The sequence below is a fragment of the Aspergillus pseudotamarii genome (genome assembly GCF_009193445.1).
Source record: "Aspergillus pseudotamarii strain CBS 117625 unplaced genomic scaffold BDV38scaffold_73, whole genome shotgun sequence".
Lineage (NCBI taxonomy): Eukaryota > Fungi > Ascomycota > Eurotiomycetes > Eurotiales > Aspergillaceae > Aspergillus > Aspergillus pseudotamarii.
Genome location: NW_022475087.1, coordinates 26,791 through 43,930, shown reverse-complemented (window position 1 = coordinate 43,930; position 17,140 = coordinate 26,791). Strand labels below are relative to the sequence as shown.

Here is a 17,140-nt window from a genome sequence, read left to right as displayed (position 1 = left end):
AAATATACTAGTTATGATACAGAGAGGGAAGTTTACCCGATACCGCGCAACAACAACACATCTGATCCAGTATGTACGAGTAGAAATTTAATTCCGTAACTAGACTAATATACAGTATAGATCGATTTGTTGGTACAGCAGATGAGATATATCCTATGTTCACCATCCCTACCAATGCTGGTGCATATAAACTAAGCACATGTCTATAGCTTCCATTCCATAACCATGCGAGATATCAACTTGAACTGGGGCGAGAATCACTGGTTGTCCTCTCCGTCAATGTTTCCAAGAATAGGCTTCCTCTTCAGGGTCTCCTCGTCCTCCCCGTATCCGTACTTGATCCACATGCGCTGCCAGAAAGGAACGGGCGTGGGCCGTTCCTCACCAAGGATGTATTCTGCGCCCTCAGCAATCCGTTGTGAGCGGGCTTCATCTTCGGGGGAAAGGACGTAGCGCTGCATCCGGGCTGCGATACGAGAATCCAAAACGACAGAGTCCATCCACTCGCGTTCCTTATCAGGGTTCGCTTCATCCTTCTTGTGCGCGGATTTGTGCCAGTCCTGTTCTTCTTCTTCGAGGACGGTTTGTTGTTCGTAATTTCCACCCATTAGGTTATCGGAGGCCGGAGCGGCGTCGACACCCGCGGGGGTTAGTTCGGAGTCTGTGCTGAAGGAACCATCGCTATATGGCCGAGTAGTCGATGCGAGAACGATGCCAGCAACCTCTCGTCCGACGCTATCAGCGAGGTAGCGTTGGTTCAAGTATCGGTAGATTCTGATGGGAGTGTTCAAGAACCCTAGAATATGAGGGAAATGGATCGGAACGGAGCCGTCCAAGGATTGTGGGAGAGATCGTGGGAGGTTTTGCGACGAGTAGTCGGCGGGAGTGATGTATGCTGAGGTCGGGCCGGTAGGCTTAGAAGGCTTCTCATCCTTCTTCTCAGGTTCGTCCTTCTTCTCGGAGTTCTCTGCGGTAGGGGTGTCCTCGGGAGAGCCACTGGTCTCTGCTCCCTCGGAAGGTGACGGCACATCTATCGGGACAGGCGGCTGGGGAGGGTCGAGTGGTCCAAGCCAGCCCTCATGGAGACCTCGGATATACTCCTTCCAGGTATTACGTCCGATGATCAGATCGCCCTTGGGAACGGGTTCCTCTACCACTCCGATCTTCTCCCTAGCATCCGCAACGACCTCTTCAATGCCAGCTTCTTCCACCACAGTGCTTGGCTCGCCGGACTTCCTTCTAAACTTGCGAATTCGCTCCGCAAGTCCAGCACGGATGTCACCTTCCCGTCGTCCTTCGATCACCTGGTAGTCTAAGGCTGCGGCGACTAGAATGGGCTTGACATATTCTTTGAAGTGCTCCCGGGCAACGCGGAGACCATCGCCAGGAGGGGCCGACAGAAAGACTGTAAGCTTCCGCCGTGTCTGGTCAATTGGGAGAGGCTCCTTTGAAAGGTGTGCCACCAGGTCACACCATTTCTGTTGTGCGCGCTTCTTCTGTTTGCGGTCATAGACCAGGGCAGCGGTGAACGAGCCGGTTACTGTGAGAAAGATCATCCAATTGCGGGAAGGAAGTTTAAGGCGGAAGTTAGGCATTCCTTGGATAGAATGATTAGCGTCAATTGACATGAGACATAGGATGTGGTCGGGGACTTACCCATCATTCTCCATACTGGGTTCGGTGCCTTCGTAGGCTTTGCCGCGGTCTGAGTCTGGCCAGAGGCCGCAGCGGAATTGGAAGATTCCGCCATGGTCTCCGAGAGCTAAGAGAAATTTGGCTAAATAGGATACGGAGGTGATTAAATAATATAATTCAAGATGTGATTTATAACCAAATTGGCGATGTATAGCACTAGAGAGGAAGTATCCCTTCCCTTTGGATGATGTATCATAGTCCATTTGCCCAAAAAAAGTTCGGGATCTCTGCGCCGCTCCGTCACCCGGAACATGGTTAATCCGATAGAAGAAAGTGTATTTTTTTCTGCTCGGTTCTCTGAAGTAGTTGTACGGAGTATATACATAAAATATTTCTAGTGCTTACAGCTAACTTTTTCAAGGTGGACCGATTGGTTCAATTCCATTGTGTGTTTTGCAACTCTGGTTGAGGGCTGAAGAGAATTATTATTGACAAGGCAGAGTGCTCCGTGGCCCACCTGTTCGGGAGATGGGATACCCTAGGTTATGGAGTTGTTCATATTACGAAGAGGGGGGGGTGGATGGACTCGTCTTACTACCAAAAAGAAGCATTCATATGGATGGAACTCCGGGCAATAGAGTTGAGACGAAGATCTTCTATGTATAATTAACTCAGGTCGACTATTCATCACGATCCAAGTCTATCTCATTGAGGACATGGAAACAATCGAAGTATACATGGATGAGTCAGCAACAGCAGGGGTCGTGAACCAATCGGGGCATCTCGGCGGGTGGGAATTGAAGTGGCGCCAAAGCCAGTGAAGAGCCGACAAGGTGCCTGGCAGCCGCAGGCCAATACAGCCAACCCCCCCTGTTCCGCACTTATGGCACCAATAGTCAGCCGTAGGAATGGGAATGGCTAATGAACCCAAAGTCCAGACTCCAGTAAAAAAGTTACTGACTTGGACTAGTCGGACAACAGGAGGAGAGACTGGCTCACGCTACTACTCCTGGTCTCACACCGCGGGCGTTTCAACTTCTCCCCAGTCCTCTCCCCTTCTTTTAGATCTCTGTCTCTCTTTTCTTGATAACAACCCCTTCTCTGAACTCATATGGCCAGAGAGTGAGAGACTGTAGAAACACCGTGTCTCTCCTTTGTCTGTCCGTGGAGTACGGAGTTGTCCACACTTCCATCCCACTCACTCCACTAATTGTCCGCCCCTCTTGACTTGTCGCACTTCGACCTCCTGAGCCACCGCTCCTTTGGGCAATTCCCCTCCCCCTTGAAGGTCTTCACTTTTCACTTCAAACCGCCTCCTGTCTAATTTTTAAGAGTCCCTCATCCGGTACGGTTAAACCACCGGAGGGAAATTTGTTTAAAGATGGATCCCAATAATAACCGTCTCCACCTGAACTTCGGGTACAACGAGCGTGGTTTCAATGCGGCGGCCAACAACCGCGCATATCCCACGACTCCTTCCGCGTTCCCCCAACCGATCTACCAGAACCAAGGCCCTCAGGACTACATGGATGCTCAAAACGGAGCTTACAACCAGGGATATTTCATGGCAAACCCATACCCTCCTCAAGCCGCCTATGCTCAGCAGCACTATGGACAATCAAACTTGCAGTCCCCGCAGCCCGCATATCAATCACGCATGGGGTACAGCGCCAACGATGGAACCAACGGCCTCATCCAGCAGTTCTCTAACCAGGACTTGAACTCGAACCGTACAGGCTTCTTCGGTCGCTCTGCCTCTCCTGCTCAGAGACCTCGTACAGCTGGTTCGTCCGCCCCGGGGCAGCAACAGCCTGGCCATCTAGCCCCGCCAATGCCACGCAGTCCCCGTACTCCCGCCGAGAACGAAGAGCTCCAACGCTATCCGGAGCGATACTCAGAGAATGTCCACAAGCGTGGTAAGGCCGCTAAAGAGCTGGTGAACGTTTTCTTTCACGAGAACATTGAGCGTGCGCGCGATCGTAACATGCGGTAAGTCCAACATCAAATGGAGATGAGTAAGAAACTTTGCATCTTGGGATTCGGTCGACTAATGTTCGTACTGGTATAAACAGTTCCACGAATCTGGACAAGATGATCCAAGATCCGAGTATCTCTAAGGATGCGAAGCGTCAGGAGGGAGAAACTATTGCGAAGAAGGAGTCGAACTTCCTCCGATTTCTTCGGACCAAGGAGACACCATCGAACTTCCAGACTATCAAGGTTATTGGAAAGGGTGCATTTGGTGAGGTTAAGCTTGTGCAAAGGAAGACCGACGGCAAGATCTATGCGCTCAAGTCTCTGATTAAGACTGAGATGTTCAAGAAGGATCAACTGGCCCACGTTCGCGCCGAGCGTGATATCTTGGCTGACTCCAAGGATAACCCGTGGCTTGTGAAGTTGCACGCTTCGTTCCAGGACTCCGCATACCTCTACCTTTTGATGGAATTCTTACCTGGTGGTGACCTGATGACCATGTTGATCAAGTACGAGATTTTCTCCGAAGACATCACTAGATTCTACATGGCAGAGATTGTGATGGCTATCGAAGCAGTCCACAAACTAGGCTTCCTTCATCGGTAAGTTGGCCGCTTGTCATTGCTTGTACCACCTTTGTCGTCCCAGATTATTACTCCCCCCCACATCTCTTTTCCAACGCATTCATTGGTGCTCAAAATAATGTACCATTTACTGACAGCGACTCAATTACAGTGATATTAAACCTGACAATATTCTTCTCGACCGTGGTGGTCATGTTAAGCTTACCGATTTCGGTCTCTCGACTGGTGGCAAGAAGACTCACGACAATTCATACTACCAAAACTTGTTGAAAAATTCTACCTCCAAGGATAAGAACCGCAACTCCGGATACTTTAACGATGCGATCAATCTGACTGTATCAAACCGTGGCCAAATCAATACATGGAGAAAGTCCCGTCGAGCCATGGCTTATTCAACGGTTGGCACGCCTGACTACATTGCACCTGAGATCTTCAACGGTCAAGGATATACTTATCTTTGCGATTGGTGGTCAGTCGGTGCCATCATGTTTGAATGTCTTGTGGGATGGCCACCTTTCTGTGCTGAGGACACCACCGATACCTACCGGAAGATCGTGAACTGGAGGGAATGTCTTTACTTCCCTGAAGAGCTTACTCTTTCTCGCGAATCCGAGGGCTTAATCCGAAGGTATTTACCGCTCCCCGCTCTTCGCACTATATTCACGTACATGTGTCTGACCGTTATATACAGCTTCCTTTGTGATGCAGAGCACCGTGTTGGCAACGATGGCGGCCAGTTTGGTGGTGCTACACAGATCAAGAACCATCCGTTCTTCCGTGGTGTTGTTTGGGAGCAGCTTCGCAACATTCGCGCTCCATTCGAACCTCGACTGAGCTCGAATATTGATGTGTCATACTTCCCCATTGACGAAATTCCTCAGGAAGATACCAGTGCTATCCATCGTGCTCAGGCCCGTGCCATGCCCGAGGAACAGGAGGCTGAAATGAGCCTTCCGTTTATCGGATACACATACAAGGCATTCAATGCCTTCCAGAATAACTGAGAATCGAACTGATACTCGGGATCGATGTATGCAGGATGAGCGCCTCGGAAAGCCGGTCCGCGGGCAGGCTTGCGCGGAAGTCTTTCCAGCGGCTCATCTAGGATCTATTCTCGAAATATCTTTGTTCATTTGATTTCATCTAGCGTCTAGCGCATTTGGCATTTTATGTCATTGATAACGACCTGTGCATCTTCCTTACTGTGTTTGCATGTCGCAAGACGACGCCCGCTAGTTGCACTCCGTGTCTAGCCTTAAGAACTACAAACAAGAGCATTATTTCGTTGAAAGTTCAGAGCCTGTGACACCTACAAGTGCGGATCACGAATGACTGGCTACTTTTGTTTCCTCTAGCATGATGCATCAATGCATATATCAGGAAAAATACCCAAAGTACAACGTTGTACCTTTTACATTTCAGACTAGTTTGCATATAAAACGGTTGGTGGCAATCCCATTAAATATTTGGACTTGGCAATGGCTTCAATCCTTGTAAATTTCCAGGGCACTCAGTAATGTCGATGTTTGTATCAGCTGAGTCGGAGAAAGAGTAAGATATAGTAATGGACGCCATCGGAAGGCCTCCTCTCAGCCAAATTACAATAGCTGGGGTAACATGAATTTGAATCACATATAGCTGTAGTCTCAAAAAAAAAAAAAAAAATCCTCAAACGCCCTATGCACCTCCGTTGAATGGAAAATTATTTTCGTCAACTTTTCCTTCTCATGCAGACCCATGCATACAACACCACTTCAGGCAATTCACACCTTGGGGTCCATCGGTGCCAGACCTGGGACACCACTAAATCTCTCCTCTCGTTCGGTCTTGAACATGATTTGAACCCAGAATTCCTTGCTATCTTCATCGAACCAAGTCCAATAACGACCCTCTCTGCGGTCAATCTCCCGAGCCTGAAGCTTGAAACCACACGTCTGGTACGGCTCCGCGGCTACGACAAGATATTGGAAATTCTTGTCTGGGGGGTCCTCAACCTTCTGCTCAAAAGCGGACATGAACCGTACTCGAGGCTGAACACCTGGTGTAATTTCCTGATACTGCAGCTGAAACAGCAAACCCAGCTGTCGTGTCAATGGATCCCTGATCTTCGTGATCTTGTAACCAGGCCGACCAATCTTGATTGTCTGCTTCTTAACTTGAACTCCCATCGCACCCGGCAGCGTCGATGGATCTTGATTCTTTCCTTCTCTCTGCTCCCGCGCGGCACGTCTAGCCAGGTTCGTCTGATGCTTGCGGCCTTGGGTATGGGCGAGGTAAGAGCCATCGTTCTGGTGAACCGTCAAGCACAGACGGCACTCAAAGCTGCCTACATGGTTCTTGAAAAAGTATGGGTCCTTGTCTAGGTCAATCGTCTCAAGAGCGAGCTTACGAAGACGCTCGCGACGGTCTGCGTTGGTCGCAGATTGCGATGCGACACCACCGCCACCGAATTTGGATCCTGCACGATTCTTCAACGGCATTAGCATACAACACACGCGGTGAACAGAACAATCGTAGGGACAGAATATCAACTCACCTGGAAATCCATTCTGATCTGCCTTGGAGAAACTTGGAAATTCCCGATAGCAGCGGAGGAGAAGAAGCGCGGCAGGTGATAAGCTTCAAAGGGAAATTCCATGGAAATATTATGTCAGCAGCATCGTCGACTGTCATTGGACGAGAGCGACTGTTTGCCCAAGTAATTGACAGCCCATGGGTTTCAAAGTCAACTATAGGATGTCCATTGAATGCCTGCGAAAAGGGTAATCTGCACAGAATAACCTATAATAATGGATTCAATAAGCTGTGTGAATCAACGGCGGTCCTATAATGGCGAATTGTGCACCATCCGCTACGCGGGGAAAGTTGCAGGCACCACGGGCGAATGGTTAGGCGTGGAATGGGACGACCCAACACGGGGGAAGCACTCGGGAGAGCATCAAGGAGTGAGATATTTCTCATGTACAGCATCCGTCCCTTATTCTTGACAATTAATCTGTTCTGGAAAATCTGTTCCCATCTTACTTCACTCGCTCATACTTATCATAGGCAAAAGCAAACACCCCACTGCAGGGTCATTTGTGCGTCCGTCTCGAGCTGCGGACGAACCCAGAAGCTTTCTAGAGGCTCTGCGTGAGAAGTATAAATCTGAGTTTGAAGAGGAAACCTTTAGGAGAAAGCTTGGTGGTACTGCCTCTGGTGATGCCCTACACAAGCCAATTGAAATCAGCGGCAAGGTTGTCGAAGAAGTTGGTTTCGACAAAATTCGAAAACAACTTGCAGAGCTGCAAGAGCTGAAGATCGTCCTCTTAGATGGGTTACGGGTCGCAGGAGTCCTTGCTCATGAGGGTAGCGCAGAGCAAATCCAGCCGGTTTGCAAAGAGATCGAGCAGACCTGCCCTAAGATCATCGAGCTTGATCTCAGCCGAAATCTGCTGAATCGTTGGCGTGATGTTGCAAGTATATGTGACTCGCTCAAGCGCTTAAAAACATTGAAGTTGAAGTAAGTGGCAGTCAAGAGTGGGATTTATTGTGGTTAACACATTGAATAGTGGAAACCGAATGGACCCTGTAGGGGAGGGCTTGAAATTTGAGAGGATCACAGAGCTCCAGTTGGATAACACGCTTCTCTCTTGGAATGAGGTATATCGAAGCTACCTGGTTCTCAATTTTGTATCGACTAATTAGTCATTCACAGATATCAACTCTCACATATCAATTTTCGTCCCTAGCTACTTTAACCGCCTCCGCTAACCAGATTTCATCTATCCCATCACCCCTCTCGAGCACAATCACAACATTAACCTTGGAAGATAATGAGATCTCCTCTCTATCTTCCATCAGAAAACTTACCTCCCTAGATAGTCTGAACCGTCTTTCACTACGCGGAAACCAAGTTGATAAGATCTATGAATCCAGTTCAGACGAAGCATCCCCTGTACGGTTTCCAAATAACCTTCAGTCGGTCGATCTATCCAGGAATAGAATCGACAATTGGCTTTTCGTCAATCAACTGTCACTTGTGTTTCCCGGGCTACAAACTCTCCGCATTTCCGGGAATCCCCTCTACGATCAACCTGTGGGCCCATCAACGGTCACTGGGTTACCAGAGAAGACAATGACAGTGGACGAGGCATATATGCTAACTCTTTCTCGAATGGGCTCTTTAAGAATGCTCAACTATGGCACAATAACAGAAAAAGATCGCAGCAATGGAGAGCTCTATTACCTCTCGCTCATTGGAAAGGAGTTATCTGCTTTTCCGGAAAGTGCAGAGCGGGAGATCTTCGCAAAGCACCCGAGATATGGTGAGCTTTGCGAGATATATGGTGAGCCTGTGATTAGGAGAGTTACAGTATCGACTGGGTCAGGTGTCGCTGTGAATCCACGGTCTGTTGCTGCGCGATTGTTGAGGATAGCGTTCTGCTTACGCCGAGAACTACCGGTTTCTGGCACCTCGGACAGGAAACAAGACGATGCTTCAAGGGAGGAAGTCAAGGTGAAGGAGATACCTCGATCCTTTGATACTTACCAAATTAAAGCCATTGTTTCACGTCTGTTTGGCCTAGCGCCTTATGAGTTCAGGCTGATTTGGGAGACGGACGAGTTGGACCCCGTCAGTAAACAGAATATAGATGATGAGGACGGATGGGACAGCGAAGATGAGGGTATTAACTCACTGCAGCCGAGCGATAGCTCCGCATTCGTTAAGAGAGAGGTTGAGCTTGTGGATAGTACGAGGGATATTGGGTTCTTGTTCCAGTCCGATCTTACTGAGGCAAGGATCAGAGTGGAGATAGCGACTCAGCCCTAACGTGGACGTAGAAATATGTAATTAGAATCTTTATGTGGATGAGTTACGATATATATCTTAGTAACATCAGATATAGTATAATCATGATGGTATTTGCGACAGAGTGAAGATATACTTCCATGTGCGGAGACCAGCCCCGTGATTACCACATCGGGATTAGCTCCGATCGCTCAAAAGCATCATTTATCGCCAAGTCGCAATTAAAGTGATATCATTAGCTCTCAAATAGCAACTCATATAACACAATAATATTTCACACGCTGGACAGAGAATAATCCTTTCAAATATGGCAGAGTATTGGAAGTCAGCCGTAAGTTTTAAACACACTTTCCCATTTCATTAGCATCATTCTCTACGCTTTTCCGCAAGACACCCAAACCATCCAGCTAACGTTATTAACTACAGCCCAGATACTGGTGCAAACAATGCAAGATTTTCATCCGGGATACGGCATTTGAAAAGACCCAACATGAAGCAACAGGCAAACACCAAGGAAACTTAAAGCGATTCCTACGGGACATCCACCGAGACAATGAGCGCCAACAGCGGGAAACTCAGAGGGCCAAGAATGAGGTTGAACGCCTCAGACAAACCGTCTCCGGCAACGTTGGTGGGAAGAGCGGCAATGCAGCCTCCTGGAAACCAGCAGCACCAGTTCCCCAAGCGCCACCGCGGTCAGTTTCCCTGGACGAGAGGAAGAAGCAGATGGCGCAATTGGCGGAGATGGGTGTTGCGATACCGGACGAGTACCGTGGTGATATGGCCCTGGCTGGAGAGTGGCAGACTGTTTCCGAGAAAGTGATTGGCGCGGATGGAGAAAAGACGGGTCCTTCGCTTGGGGTTCGCAAGCGCAAGCATGAGGGGGATGAGGAAGAAGAGGAGGCTAAACGGGAGGCGGAGAGGTTTGTTAGCAAGGGTTGGGGGTCGAGGACTCGGGAGTACCCCGGTGCGCAGGATGATGCGGATTTGGATGCCCTCCTAGAGTCTACGAAGGATGTTAAGAAAGCGAAACCGTCGACTTCTGAGGCGACTCCTAAGGAGAGCGACAAGGAAGCTGCTGATGTCCTGGCTCAAGGCGAGGGAGACTCTGCAGCTGCAGAGTCGGAGCAGACGCCACAAACTGAAAAGGAACCGTTGGAAGCTGCTGCTGTGCCTCCCGCGCCCGTGGCTAAGAGTGAACCAGAAGAAGCGAGTGCGGGCGTCGTTTTTAAGAAGCGCAAACCAAAGGTTATGAGAAAATAGGCCAACATTGGGCATACGCTTTAATTCGTCTACGTTGCGCGACTTCACGTACCGGATGAGTGGCTCATGCGTAAACTCATATTCCTTTGCTGGTCCACAACCAGTGCATGTCCTGACCATACTTGACCGAGGGGTAAAGTATGATGTCCTCTCAGCTATTGCTTAGTGAACCCCCCACTGAGAAAGGAAAAGAAATGTACCAGAAATGACTACAGAGCGATACGGCCCTAGTTATGCATTGCGGATGGCTTGTCAACAGGAAGAATACTGAGCCAATTATAGGTTGCGCTTGCCTGTTGGGTCAAGGTCATTCTCTCCTGATTGTGAATGGATAGACCTTTGTTAACCAAATGGACCATGGGTGTGAGTTAATCTGAAAAAGGCCCGGGCTATGGCTACACATACTCAACAATGGAGTGTATCAAGGCATCGACATCTACTCAAGTGAACAAACATCAAGGGTTCCCTTTTCTATTTTTATATTCCAAGGGAGATTGTACCATGGAGAATTAGACATGGTGTGAAAAATGAGTGCGATTCAAGGGACATAAATTGAACATATCGAGTTCAGATGGTGGCTACCAGATAATTCTCCGAGATTGACATGGGAACCTCGTATTGGATACTAATATTGCAGAGAGGTCGTTTTCTTGGAATAATATTGGTGGTTGATATGATGGGATAGTGCTATTCAAATAGATTTATAGTATATTTAATATTGAATGGGAAACAAATTTATTGTTGTGTTGTTGTAAGAAAAGATTCACTGATATAAGAAAAGAAACGTGGTGTTGTTGTTGTTGTATTGCCACTGTCTTGGGTTCTGGTCAATTTTTTTTTTCTTTTCCCCCTTCCGTTGCAACTTTTGGCAGCGTTGACAAAAATCCGGGGAGGGAGACTTTCTTTCCCTTAAGCTAAGTCTCACTTTTGTCGCGCAACGACCTTATCGCAACTTTTCTCGTCACAACCCACTCCAAATGCGGAGACTGTCTGGTCCCGAATTCATAGTTCTGGTGGAATAGTATTTCGGCTCGCTTCTTTTCGCTTATTTGGACCAGTACATGGTAAGTAAACGAGAAAGCTTCGTTTCATCGCTTGTCCCCGGTCACTCTCATCCGAGACACGTCTCTTCCCCTCTGCCAGCCCGAAAACCTCAGCCATTCCACTCGCTGCATTCCCGGAGGTTTAGCTCTTCACTTTCTGTTTCAGTGTCGCATATGGGGACTGCACCTGGTGATGCGCGGTGGTTGTTCCGTGCTGTCAGCACCGCGGAAGATTTCATTCAGTCGCGTACAATACCCAAATGGCATGGGTGACTATAATGTCAATGGCCCTGATTGAGTGTGATCTCTGGGAAGAGTGACCATCTATGCTCTACAGTTCTTCTTGAATTGTAAGATGCATATGGGCCTGCCATACGCAGACAGTCATCGCGGTAAAACTTCACAAAACATCTCCAGCCTGTGTGTTATGCGCAACCCGGAAGAAGCCATGCCTCTTTTGTGCTGCTTTGGAATCCCACCGTTCCCACCTCTGAGACAGATGCCTCTGGGTTTAGATACATATTATTGGCGGATTGATTAAGTTCAACTTGCGTTATAATTAGTTGACTAACCGTGCCTTTAAAACCGCAGCTAGAGCGCCGCACTTGTTGACAGGCACACAGCATTTTAGTCTACGGATAAGGCTATCGACCATCGAGAATATAAATATTCTTGTTTGCCTTACGGGGAGGGCTCGCTACTGCAAATTTTAATCGATTCCGCCCGACGCCAATCGATACCTGGGATCATTTTTCGCGCGACCACACGCTTTTAAGAGATCATACCACAAGGAAAATGGCGGAGACAGCAGATCCTGCAAGCACACCTGGCGAGCTGCCAAAACAGGGCCCCGAACCAACCGATGCGCTGGCTGCACCGACGACCACCTCTGCTGGAGAGTCTACGTTTTCAGCTGTGGACGTTTCTCTTCCTCCTATAGATAAATCTCTGCCAGCAATGGATACAAATGTAGACACAACGCTCCCACCATTGGACCCGTCAATACCGTCTCTACCGCCAATTGACACAACCTTACCTCCGATAGACACTACCTTGCCAGCTACGGACGGAGGTTTGGGTACAGATACGAATTTCTCGTTTGACGATTCGGACCCGAAACATGATGATGGAGGGCTTGGCGGGCCGGAGCCCACTACACATGTTTCGGCGACACCTGGTAGTAATATTGGGGAACAACCGGGACCTTCACCTACCCCCGAATCTGCATGGCAGCTGCCCTCCAATGGTACACATTCGCAACAGCCACCTCCACCGCAGAACCAATCAGCGCAACCGCAATCACAGCCGCAGTATCAACAGCAGCAACATGCACCCCAGCAGCATGCGCCGTCACAGCAGTATCAACCCCAGCAACCACAGCAACAGGGTCAAATGCAAGCGCAATCCCAATCGCAACAATACCAGCAGCAGAGCTCCGACATGTATCACAACCATCAAACTGGTTCTACACCGATGAGCGCACCGTCGATGCAGACAATGGACCATCACGCGTCCCAAGGACAGACATCGCATGTCCCGCAAGCCCCCATCGGATCGCCCATGCCTCCAATGGCTTCAGTAGGCCAATACATGACGGGATATCCGAACAACGTTGGACAAATGGGAATGAATTCGAGTGCGCAAATGCGGTATCAATTACCAGGAGACCCGAACAAGATGCTCTCTGGCGGCAGACATAAGAAGGAAGTTAAGCGCAGAACTAAGACAGGCTGTTTAACATGTCGAAAACGGAGAATCAAGGTACGTGATACGAAATATAAGATCAAGAAGCTGTTAGTCCATTTATTGTGGATGGGGAAGTTCGAGCCACAGGTTGGGGTGGGCGTCGGGGAAGGAAATATGTGTTGTGGTCGCTTCGCTTGTGTCGCAAGCTCTGCCTTCGGCTCGCCTGCAAGAAACCCCGCCATTCACGGTGTCGCTTGTTGTTGCCCACTGTTTTCCTCCCCGCCCGACAGCCCAATCCTGCTGCCTTTATTATTCTTTTCTTTCTTTATTTATTATTTTTCTTTGCGTGGAAAAATATCCAAAACAGCACGGTGTCAGTCTGTTCTCCATATTAACGCTGACGGTGGGCAATACTTTAGTGCGACGAAGGCCATCCCGTCTGCCGAAACTGCGTCAAAAGTAAACGTGAATGTTTAGGTTACGATCCGGTGTTTAAGCAACAACCGACCCCTTCTGCTATACAACCAGCTCCGAATCCACACCCGTCGCTGGTGGTCAACCCCCAAGATCCTTCTACCTCGTCGTCGACACCCACATACCCTGCTGCTCCTCCGGGCTACGTGCCCGCGGTCTCTCAGCCTTTTGCTCCGTCCGAGTCTCCCAGCACGTCCACCGACAGATACGACTACGGCGCGCCCATCGATCCAACATTGGACGGAAACAACTCTTCGAACATGGCCAGTGTACAGAATGCTGTAGAGGGTGGCTTGCAGCCGACTGTCAATCCGGCGAGCACCACGGCATCGTCGGATCCTACAAGTTTCAGAGGTGCGTTCTTGAACTAGGCTTTCTTGGCTTCATGCCTGTTCTTATGCTTATACCCTGCTTAGTGAAACAAGTCCAAATCAGCGATCTTCTGGCACTGAGAGGGATTCCTCCTCCCCCACCCCATCCTATCACTGCCATTCAACCGAACCGTCTAGAAGAAATCAAGGCGGTCTTCCTTGCCACATATGCTCCTGCCATTGACAAATTCTTCGAGACGCGTTGGTTCCAGGATAAGGCTTTGACTCACCTTTTGGCCAATGCCCAGCTTATGGCCGAGTATTCAGCGTTAATTGAGGCATTCAACGATCAGAATCTCAGTGATCCAAATGTCATCGCACGACTAGAAAGTTTTGAAGCGTCCGTGGTTTGGAGCTCCATGACGTTATGCCGTCATGTTATGAATGTATCGAATGGAAGTCATGGCCAGGACTATGATTTGCTAGCATCTTCGAAACGACTGGACGTTATTGAGGCCATGATTACAGGCGAACATCTGGACTCGAATCCCTTAGCCCAGTTCTCCCCCAGGGACACGCCTACAAATCCCCCCGGCTTATCAGATCAGTTAGCGCAACGATCGCTGGATTTCTGGAGCGCAATTGCCCACTTTCTTACCCTTCATGACAACGAGGCTAGCTCAGCCAAAGAGATTGATGATACTCTTGGCCGTTGCCGCACGCTGTTGGATACGTTTGAAAACCGTGATGTGATCTACTCAATCGCTATCGCGCGTCATCTCGGACAGCGCTGGGCAGATTTCCCGCGCAGCTTCCCCCAGCCCATCACAACGAACGAAAAGGATGCCGGGGCTAAGCTCTACGTTGCCCAAAAGTTCCTCGAACAGGAAGCGGGTGGGAAAGGCACCACGCAAGTTATCAAACGTATTTGCGGCATGGTGGTTCGTTCCTGGTTCGTATCACGGGAGTAAAAATTATCGGGGTATATCTGCCTTGCATTTGATGACTCTGCCGTGGATTTTGTAATATGGAAAAAGGAGCCCTCGCACACTGCTGGCGAATTCTTTTGGCTTTTTTAATGATGTTTAACTAGACTTGTTCATTTGTTTCGACCCATATCCCTTCACATTCAGTGACTATATTTTTTTTTTCTTTATCTTCATCATCTTGGTTTTCCTGATATGGAGGACGTCATGGCTCAGGAGTTGATTGCTATTCATATTCCTGTCCGCAATTGGGGCAGGACAGCACCATGGCGTTCAGGGTGCATAAGTTCTTACGAAGTACAATGATAAAAGGTTTCTGGTACAGTTTTCTCAATTGTGGCTTTTTGGACCATATTCAACTAAAAGATTCATTGGAAAATGCCTCGCGACAATATCATTCATGTAATCGTCCTGCATTGAAAGCCACCCTATGTATAGTATGTATATACCGACGCAACCAGACGTCCCGGCCCTCTATAAAGTCCATGTACAAGTCCAATCGAAAGTCAAAAAGGATGCAACGTAACGTTTCACAGTCTCAGCCAAATCTATAGATCAGTCTGTTCGGGAACAGGACTCTTCAGCTTCCCAGTTTCAATCGCCAAGCGCACATTTTCCATCGCCCATTCTTCCATGGCGGTTTGAGTCTATCACATCGTCACAAGTTAGTCTTAGTCGAGGTTAGACGGTCAGTACCAGTGAACATACCTCAACAGTCCAAGTGCCCATATGGGGGACAAGCAACACATTAGGGTTCCGAACCAGACCAGGATGAATCTTGGGTTCTTCCTCGAAGACATCCAGACCGGCAGAGTAAACCTTGCCGCTGTCCAGGGCGTCAACGAGGGCTGCTTCATCAATAACGGCACCACGGGCAGTGTTCACGATGACGACACCATCTTTCATCTTGTCGAATTCGGGCTTGCCGATGATGTGGCGGGTGTTTTTCTGTGAGAGACCCATCTTCGTCAGCCCATCTGGCCATATAATATACCCACTGTAATAGTGGATGGCCACTTAAGCGGAAAAACCCACATTCAAAGGCAAGTTCAAACTGATCACATCACTCTTGGCCAACAGCTCGTCAAACGTCACATAATCAGCTCCACCGGCGAGCTCCTCTGTCAACTGCCGCCGGTTATGGTAGATGACTCTCATGCCAAATGCCTCGGCCTTCTTCTTTAGGTTACGGCCAATACCGCCCATTCCCAGAATACCCAGCACTTTGCCCTCGGGATCATGGCCCAAGGCAGGGAGTGGTTGTCCGCGCCACTTGCCTTCACGCAGGGCGAGCATGCCCGTGTTGAAGTTGCGGAGAGCTCCGATGATCAGAAACATGTTTACATCAGCGGTGGCGTCGTCGACAGCTGTTGGGACATTTGAGACACGGACGGGTGGTGAGCGAGCGCTGCAGGCGTGGACGTCGACTTGGTCGTATCCGGCGCCTATATCGCCCCATGAGCTTCTATTCAACACAGGTAGTAGCACGAGTTGGTGGATGAGGGAACAAACCGCAGTGGGCCAGGTACTTCAACGAGCTCGGAAGGGCATTCACCAATTCCTCATCTACCAGGCCGGTGATGCTCACCGAGTCGAAGGTGCGGTATGCGGCGACTACGCCGTCGAGCTTGCCGTCTTTGCATTCTTGGATAAACTCGGCACGGTTGGTTGCGGTTGGTTCGACTAGCTCTGCGATATCACTTAGGGATTGCCACGTTTTGTGCGCGCTATATCATTGGAGTGGGCTGTTAGATATACACATATTAAGATGGCTGTATAGTATAAAGTGGGGGTTAACCGTACTGGATGATCTTTCCCAGGAGTAGAACCTTGGACTTGGTATTGGCTGAAGCCATTTTTACTACTTCTATAAGTACAACAATGGTCAGCAAGACTTTGAAGAGACTAATTATATATTCAAGAAGCAAAATGAGTCAGAAGTCAAGTACGCACTTGAATTAACCCGAGGGGAGATAAGGCGCGGGGAAGTTGATATAATGTTTGGCCGAGGGCAAGTCGAGTCTCAATTGCTGTTGCCACAACAATCGCAAAGACGTAATTCAGATCAATCTGAGACCGCAGAAGTGCACTTTACCTCGAGGCTAGAAGAGAAGAAGAATAGAGGAAGGACAAGAAGCGAAGGAGGGGGAATAGACGAGAAGGAATGACTAGAAATTCCTCCGCCGCAACGACGAACTTCCCCCACGTGCCCCACTTCTTATCATTCAATTTCCTTCTCTGGTTCGAATTTATTTCTCCAACTAGACTCGCAAATGATGCCATCTAGTGATCGGGATTTCTCCGCATTCTCAGCTTCATTTTTCTCGGCCGTAACGAGAGAGCTGTTATTGCGATTGAATCTCTCAAAAGAGGCTCATCGTCGGAGATACCC

At 49.0% G+C, this 17,140-nt stretch overlaps 7 protein-coding genes across 7 annotated transcripts; 4 read left to right on the top strand and 3 right to left on the bottom strand.

The window, feature by feature from the left end:
• Positions 1–66: 66 nt before the first annotated feature.
• On the bottom strand, positions 67–1,869 carry BDV38DRAFT_259693 (Tim22-complex subunit TIM54). The gene is made up of 2 exons (XM_032055848.1): positions 1,657–1,869; positions 67–1,597 (listed from the first exon to the last, which is right to left on the bottom strand). The coding sequence occupies exons 1-2, from the start codon at positions 1,748–1,750 to the stop codon at positions 258–260; spliced, it is 1,434 nt and encodes a 477-aa protein (XP_031909044.1). The 5' UTR covers positions 1,751–1,869; the 3' UTR covers positions 67–257.
• A 1,025-nt stretch (positions 1,870–2,894) lies between these two features.
• On the top strand, positions 2,895–5,689 carry BDV38DRAFT_196234 (serine/threonine protein kinase CBK1). The gene is made up of 3 exons (XM_032052357.1): positions 2,895–3,624; positions 3,708–4,211; positions 4,345–5,689. Exons 1-3 carry the CDS (start codon positions 3,017–3,019, stop codon positions 5,195–5,197), a joined length of 1,965 nt encoding a protein of 654 aa, XP_031909043.1. The 5' UTR covers positions 2,895–3,016; the 3' UTR covers positions 5,198–5,689.
• A 1-nt stretch (position 5,690) lies between these two features.
• Positions 5,691–6,762, bottom strand: BDV38DRAFT_196237 (spliceosome assembly protein PRP11). Its single transcript, XM_032052358.1, has 2 exons — positions 6,730–6,762; positions 5,691–6,661 (listed from the first exon to the last, which is right to left on the bottom strand). Exons 1-2 carry the CDS (start codon positions 6,739–6,741, stop codon positions 5,957–5,959), a joined length of 717 nt encoding a protein of 238 aa, XP_031909042.1. The 5' UTR covers positions 6,742–6,762; the 3' UTR covers positions 5,691–5,956.
• Positions 6,763–6,953: 191 nt separating this feature from the next.
• Positions 6,954–9,010, top strand: BDV38DRAFT_196227 (putative tubulin-specific chaperone). The gene is made up of 4 exons (XM_032052356.1): positions 6,954–7,154; positions 7,242–7,695; positions 7,745–7,835; positions 7,891–9,010. The coding sequence occupies exons 1-4, from the start codon at positions 6,983–6,985 to the stop codon at positions 9,004–9,006; spliced, it is 1,833 nt and encodes a 610-aa protein (XP_031909041.1). The 5' UTR covers positions 6,954–6,982; the 3' UTR covers positions 9,007–9,010.
• A 228-nt stretch (positions 9,011–9,238) lies between these two features.
• Positions 9,239–10,992, top strand: BDV38DRAFT_259688 (putative formin binding protein). The gene is made up of 2 exons (XM_032055847.1): positions 9,239–9,316; positions 9,412–10,992. Exons 1-2 carry the CDS (start codon positions 9,293–9,295, stop codon positions 10,246–10,248), a joined length of 861 nt encoding a protein of 286 aa, XP_031909040.1. The 5' UTR covers positions 9,239–9,292; the 3' UTR covers positions 10,249–10,992.
• Positions 10,993–11,835: 843 nt separating this feature from the next.
• BDV38DRAFT_196208 (putative C6 finger domain protein) lies at positions 11,836–14,874 on the top strand. The gene is made up of 3 exons (XM_032052355.1): positions 11,836–13,052; positions 13,397–13,805; positions 13,868–14,874. Exons 1-3 carry the CDS (start codon positions 12,087–12,089, stop codon positions 14,731–14,733), a joined length of 2,241 nt encoding a protein of 746 aa, XP_031909039.1. The 5' UTR covers positions 11,836–12,086; the 3' UTR covers positions 14,734–14,874.
• A 411-nt stretch (positions 14,875–15,285) lies between these two features.
• Positions 15,286–16,855, bottom strand: BDV38DRAFT_196176 (D-mandelate dehydrogenase-like dehydrogenase). The gene is made up of 6 exons (XM_032052354.1): positions 16,702–16,855; positions 16,552–16,615; positions 16,261–16,475; positions 15,784–16,193; positions 15,457–15,696; positions 15,286–15,395 (listed from the first exon to the last, which is right to left on the bottom strand). Exons 2-6 carry the CDS (start codon positions 16,602–16,604, stop codon positions 15,297–15,299), a joined length of 1,017 nt encoding a protein of 338 aa, XP_031909038.1. The 5' UTR covers positions 16,605–16,615; positions 16,702–16,855; the 3' UTR covers positions 15,286–15,296.
• Positions 16,856–17,140: the final 285 nt, after the last annotated feature.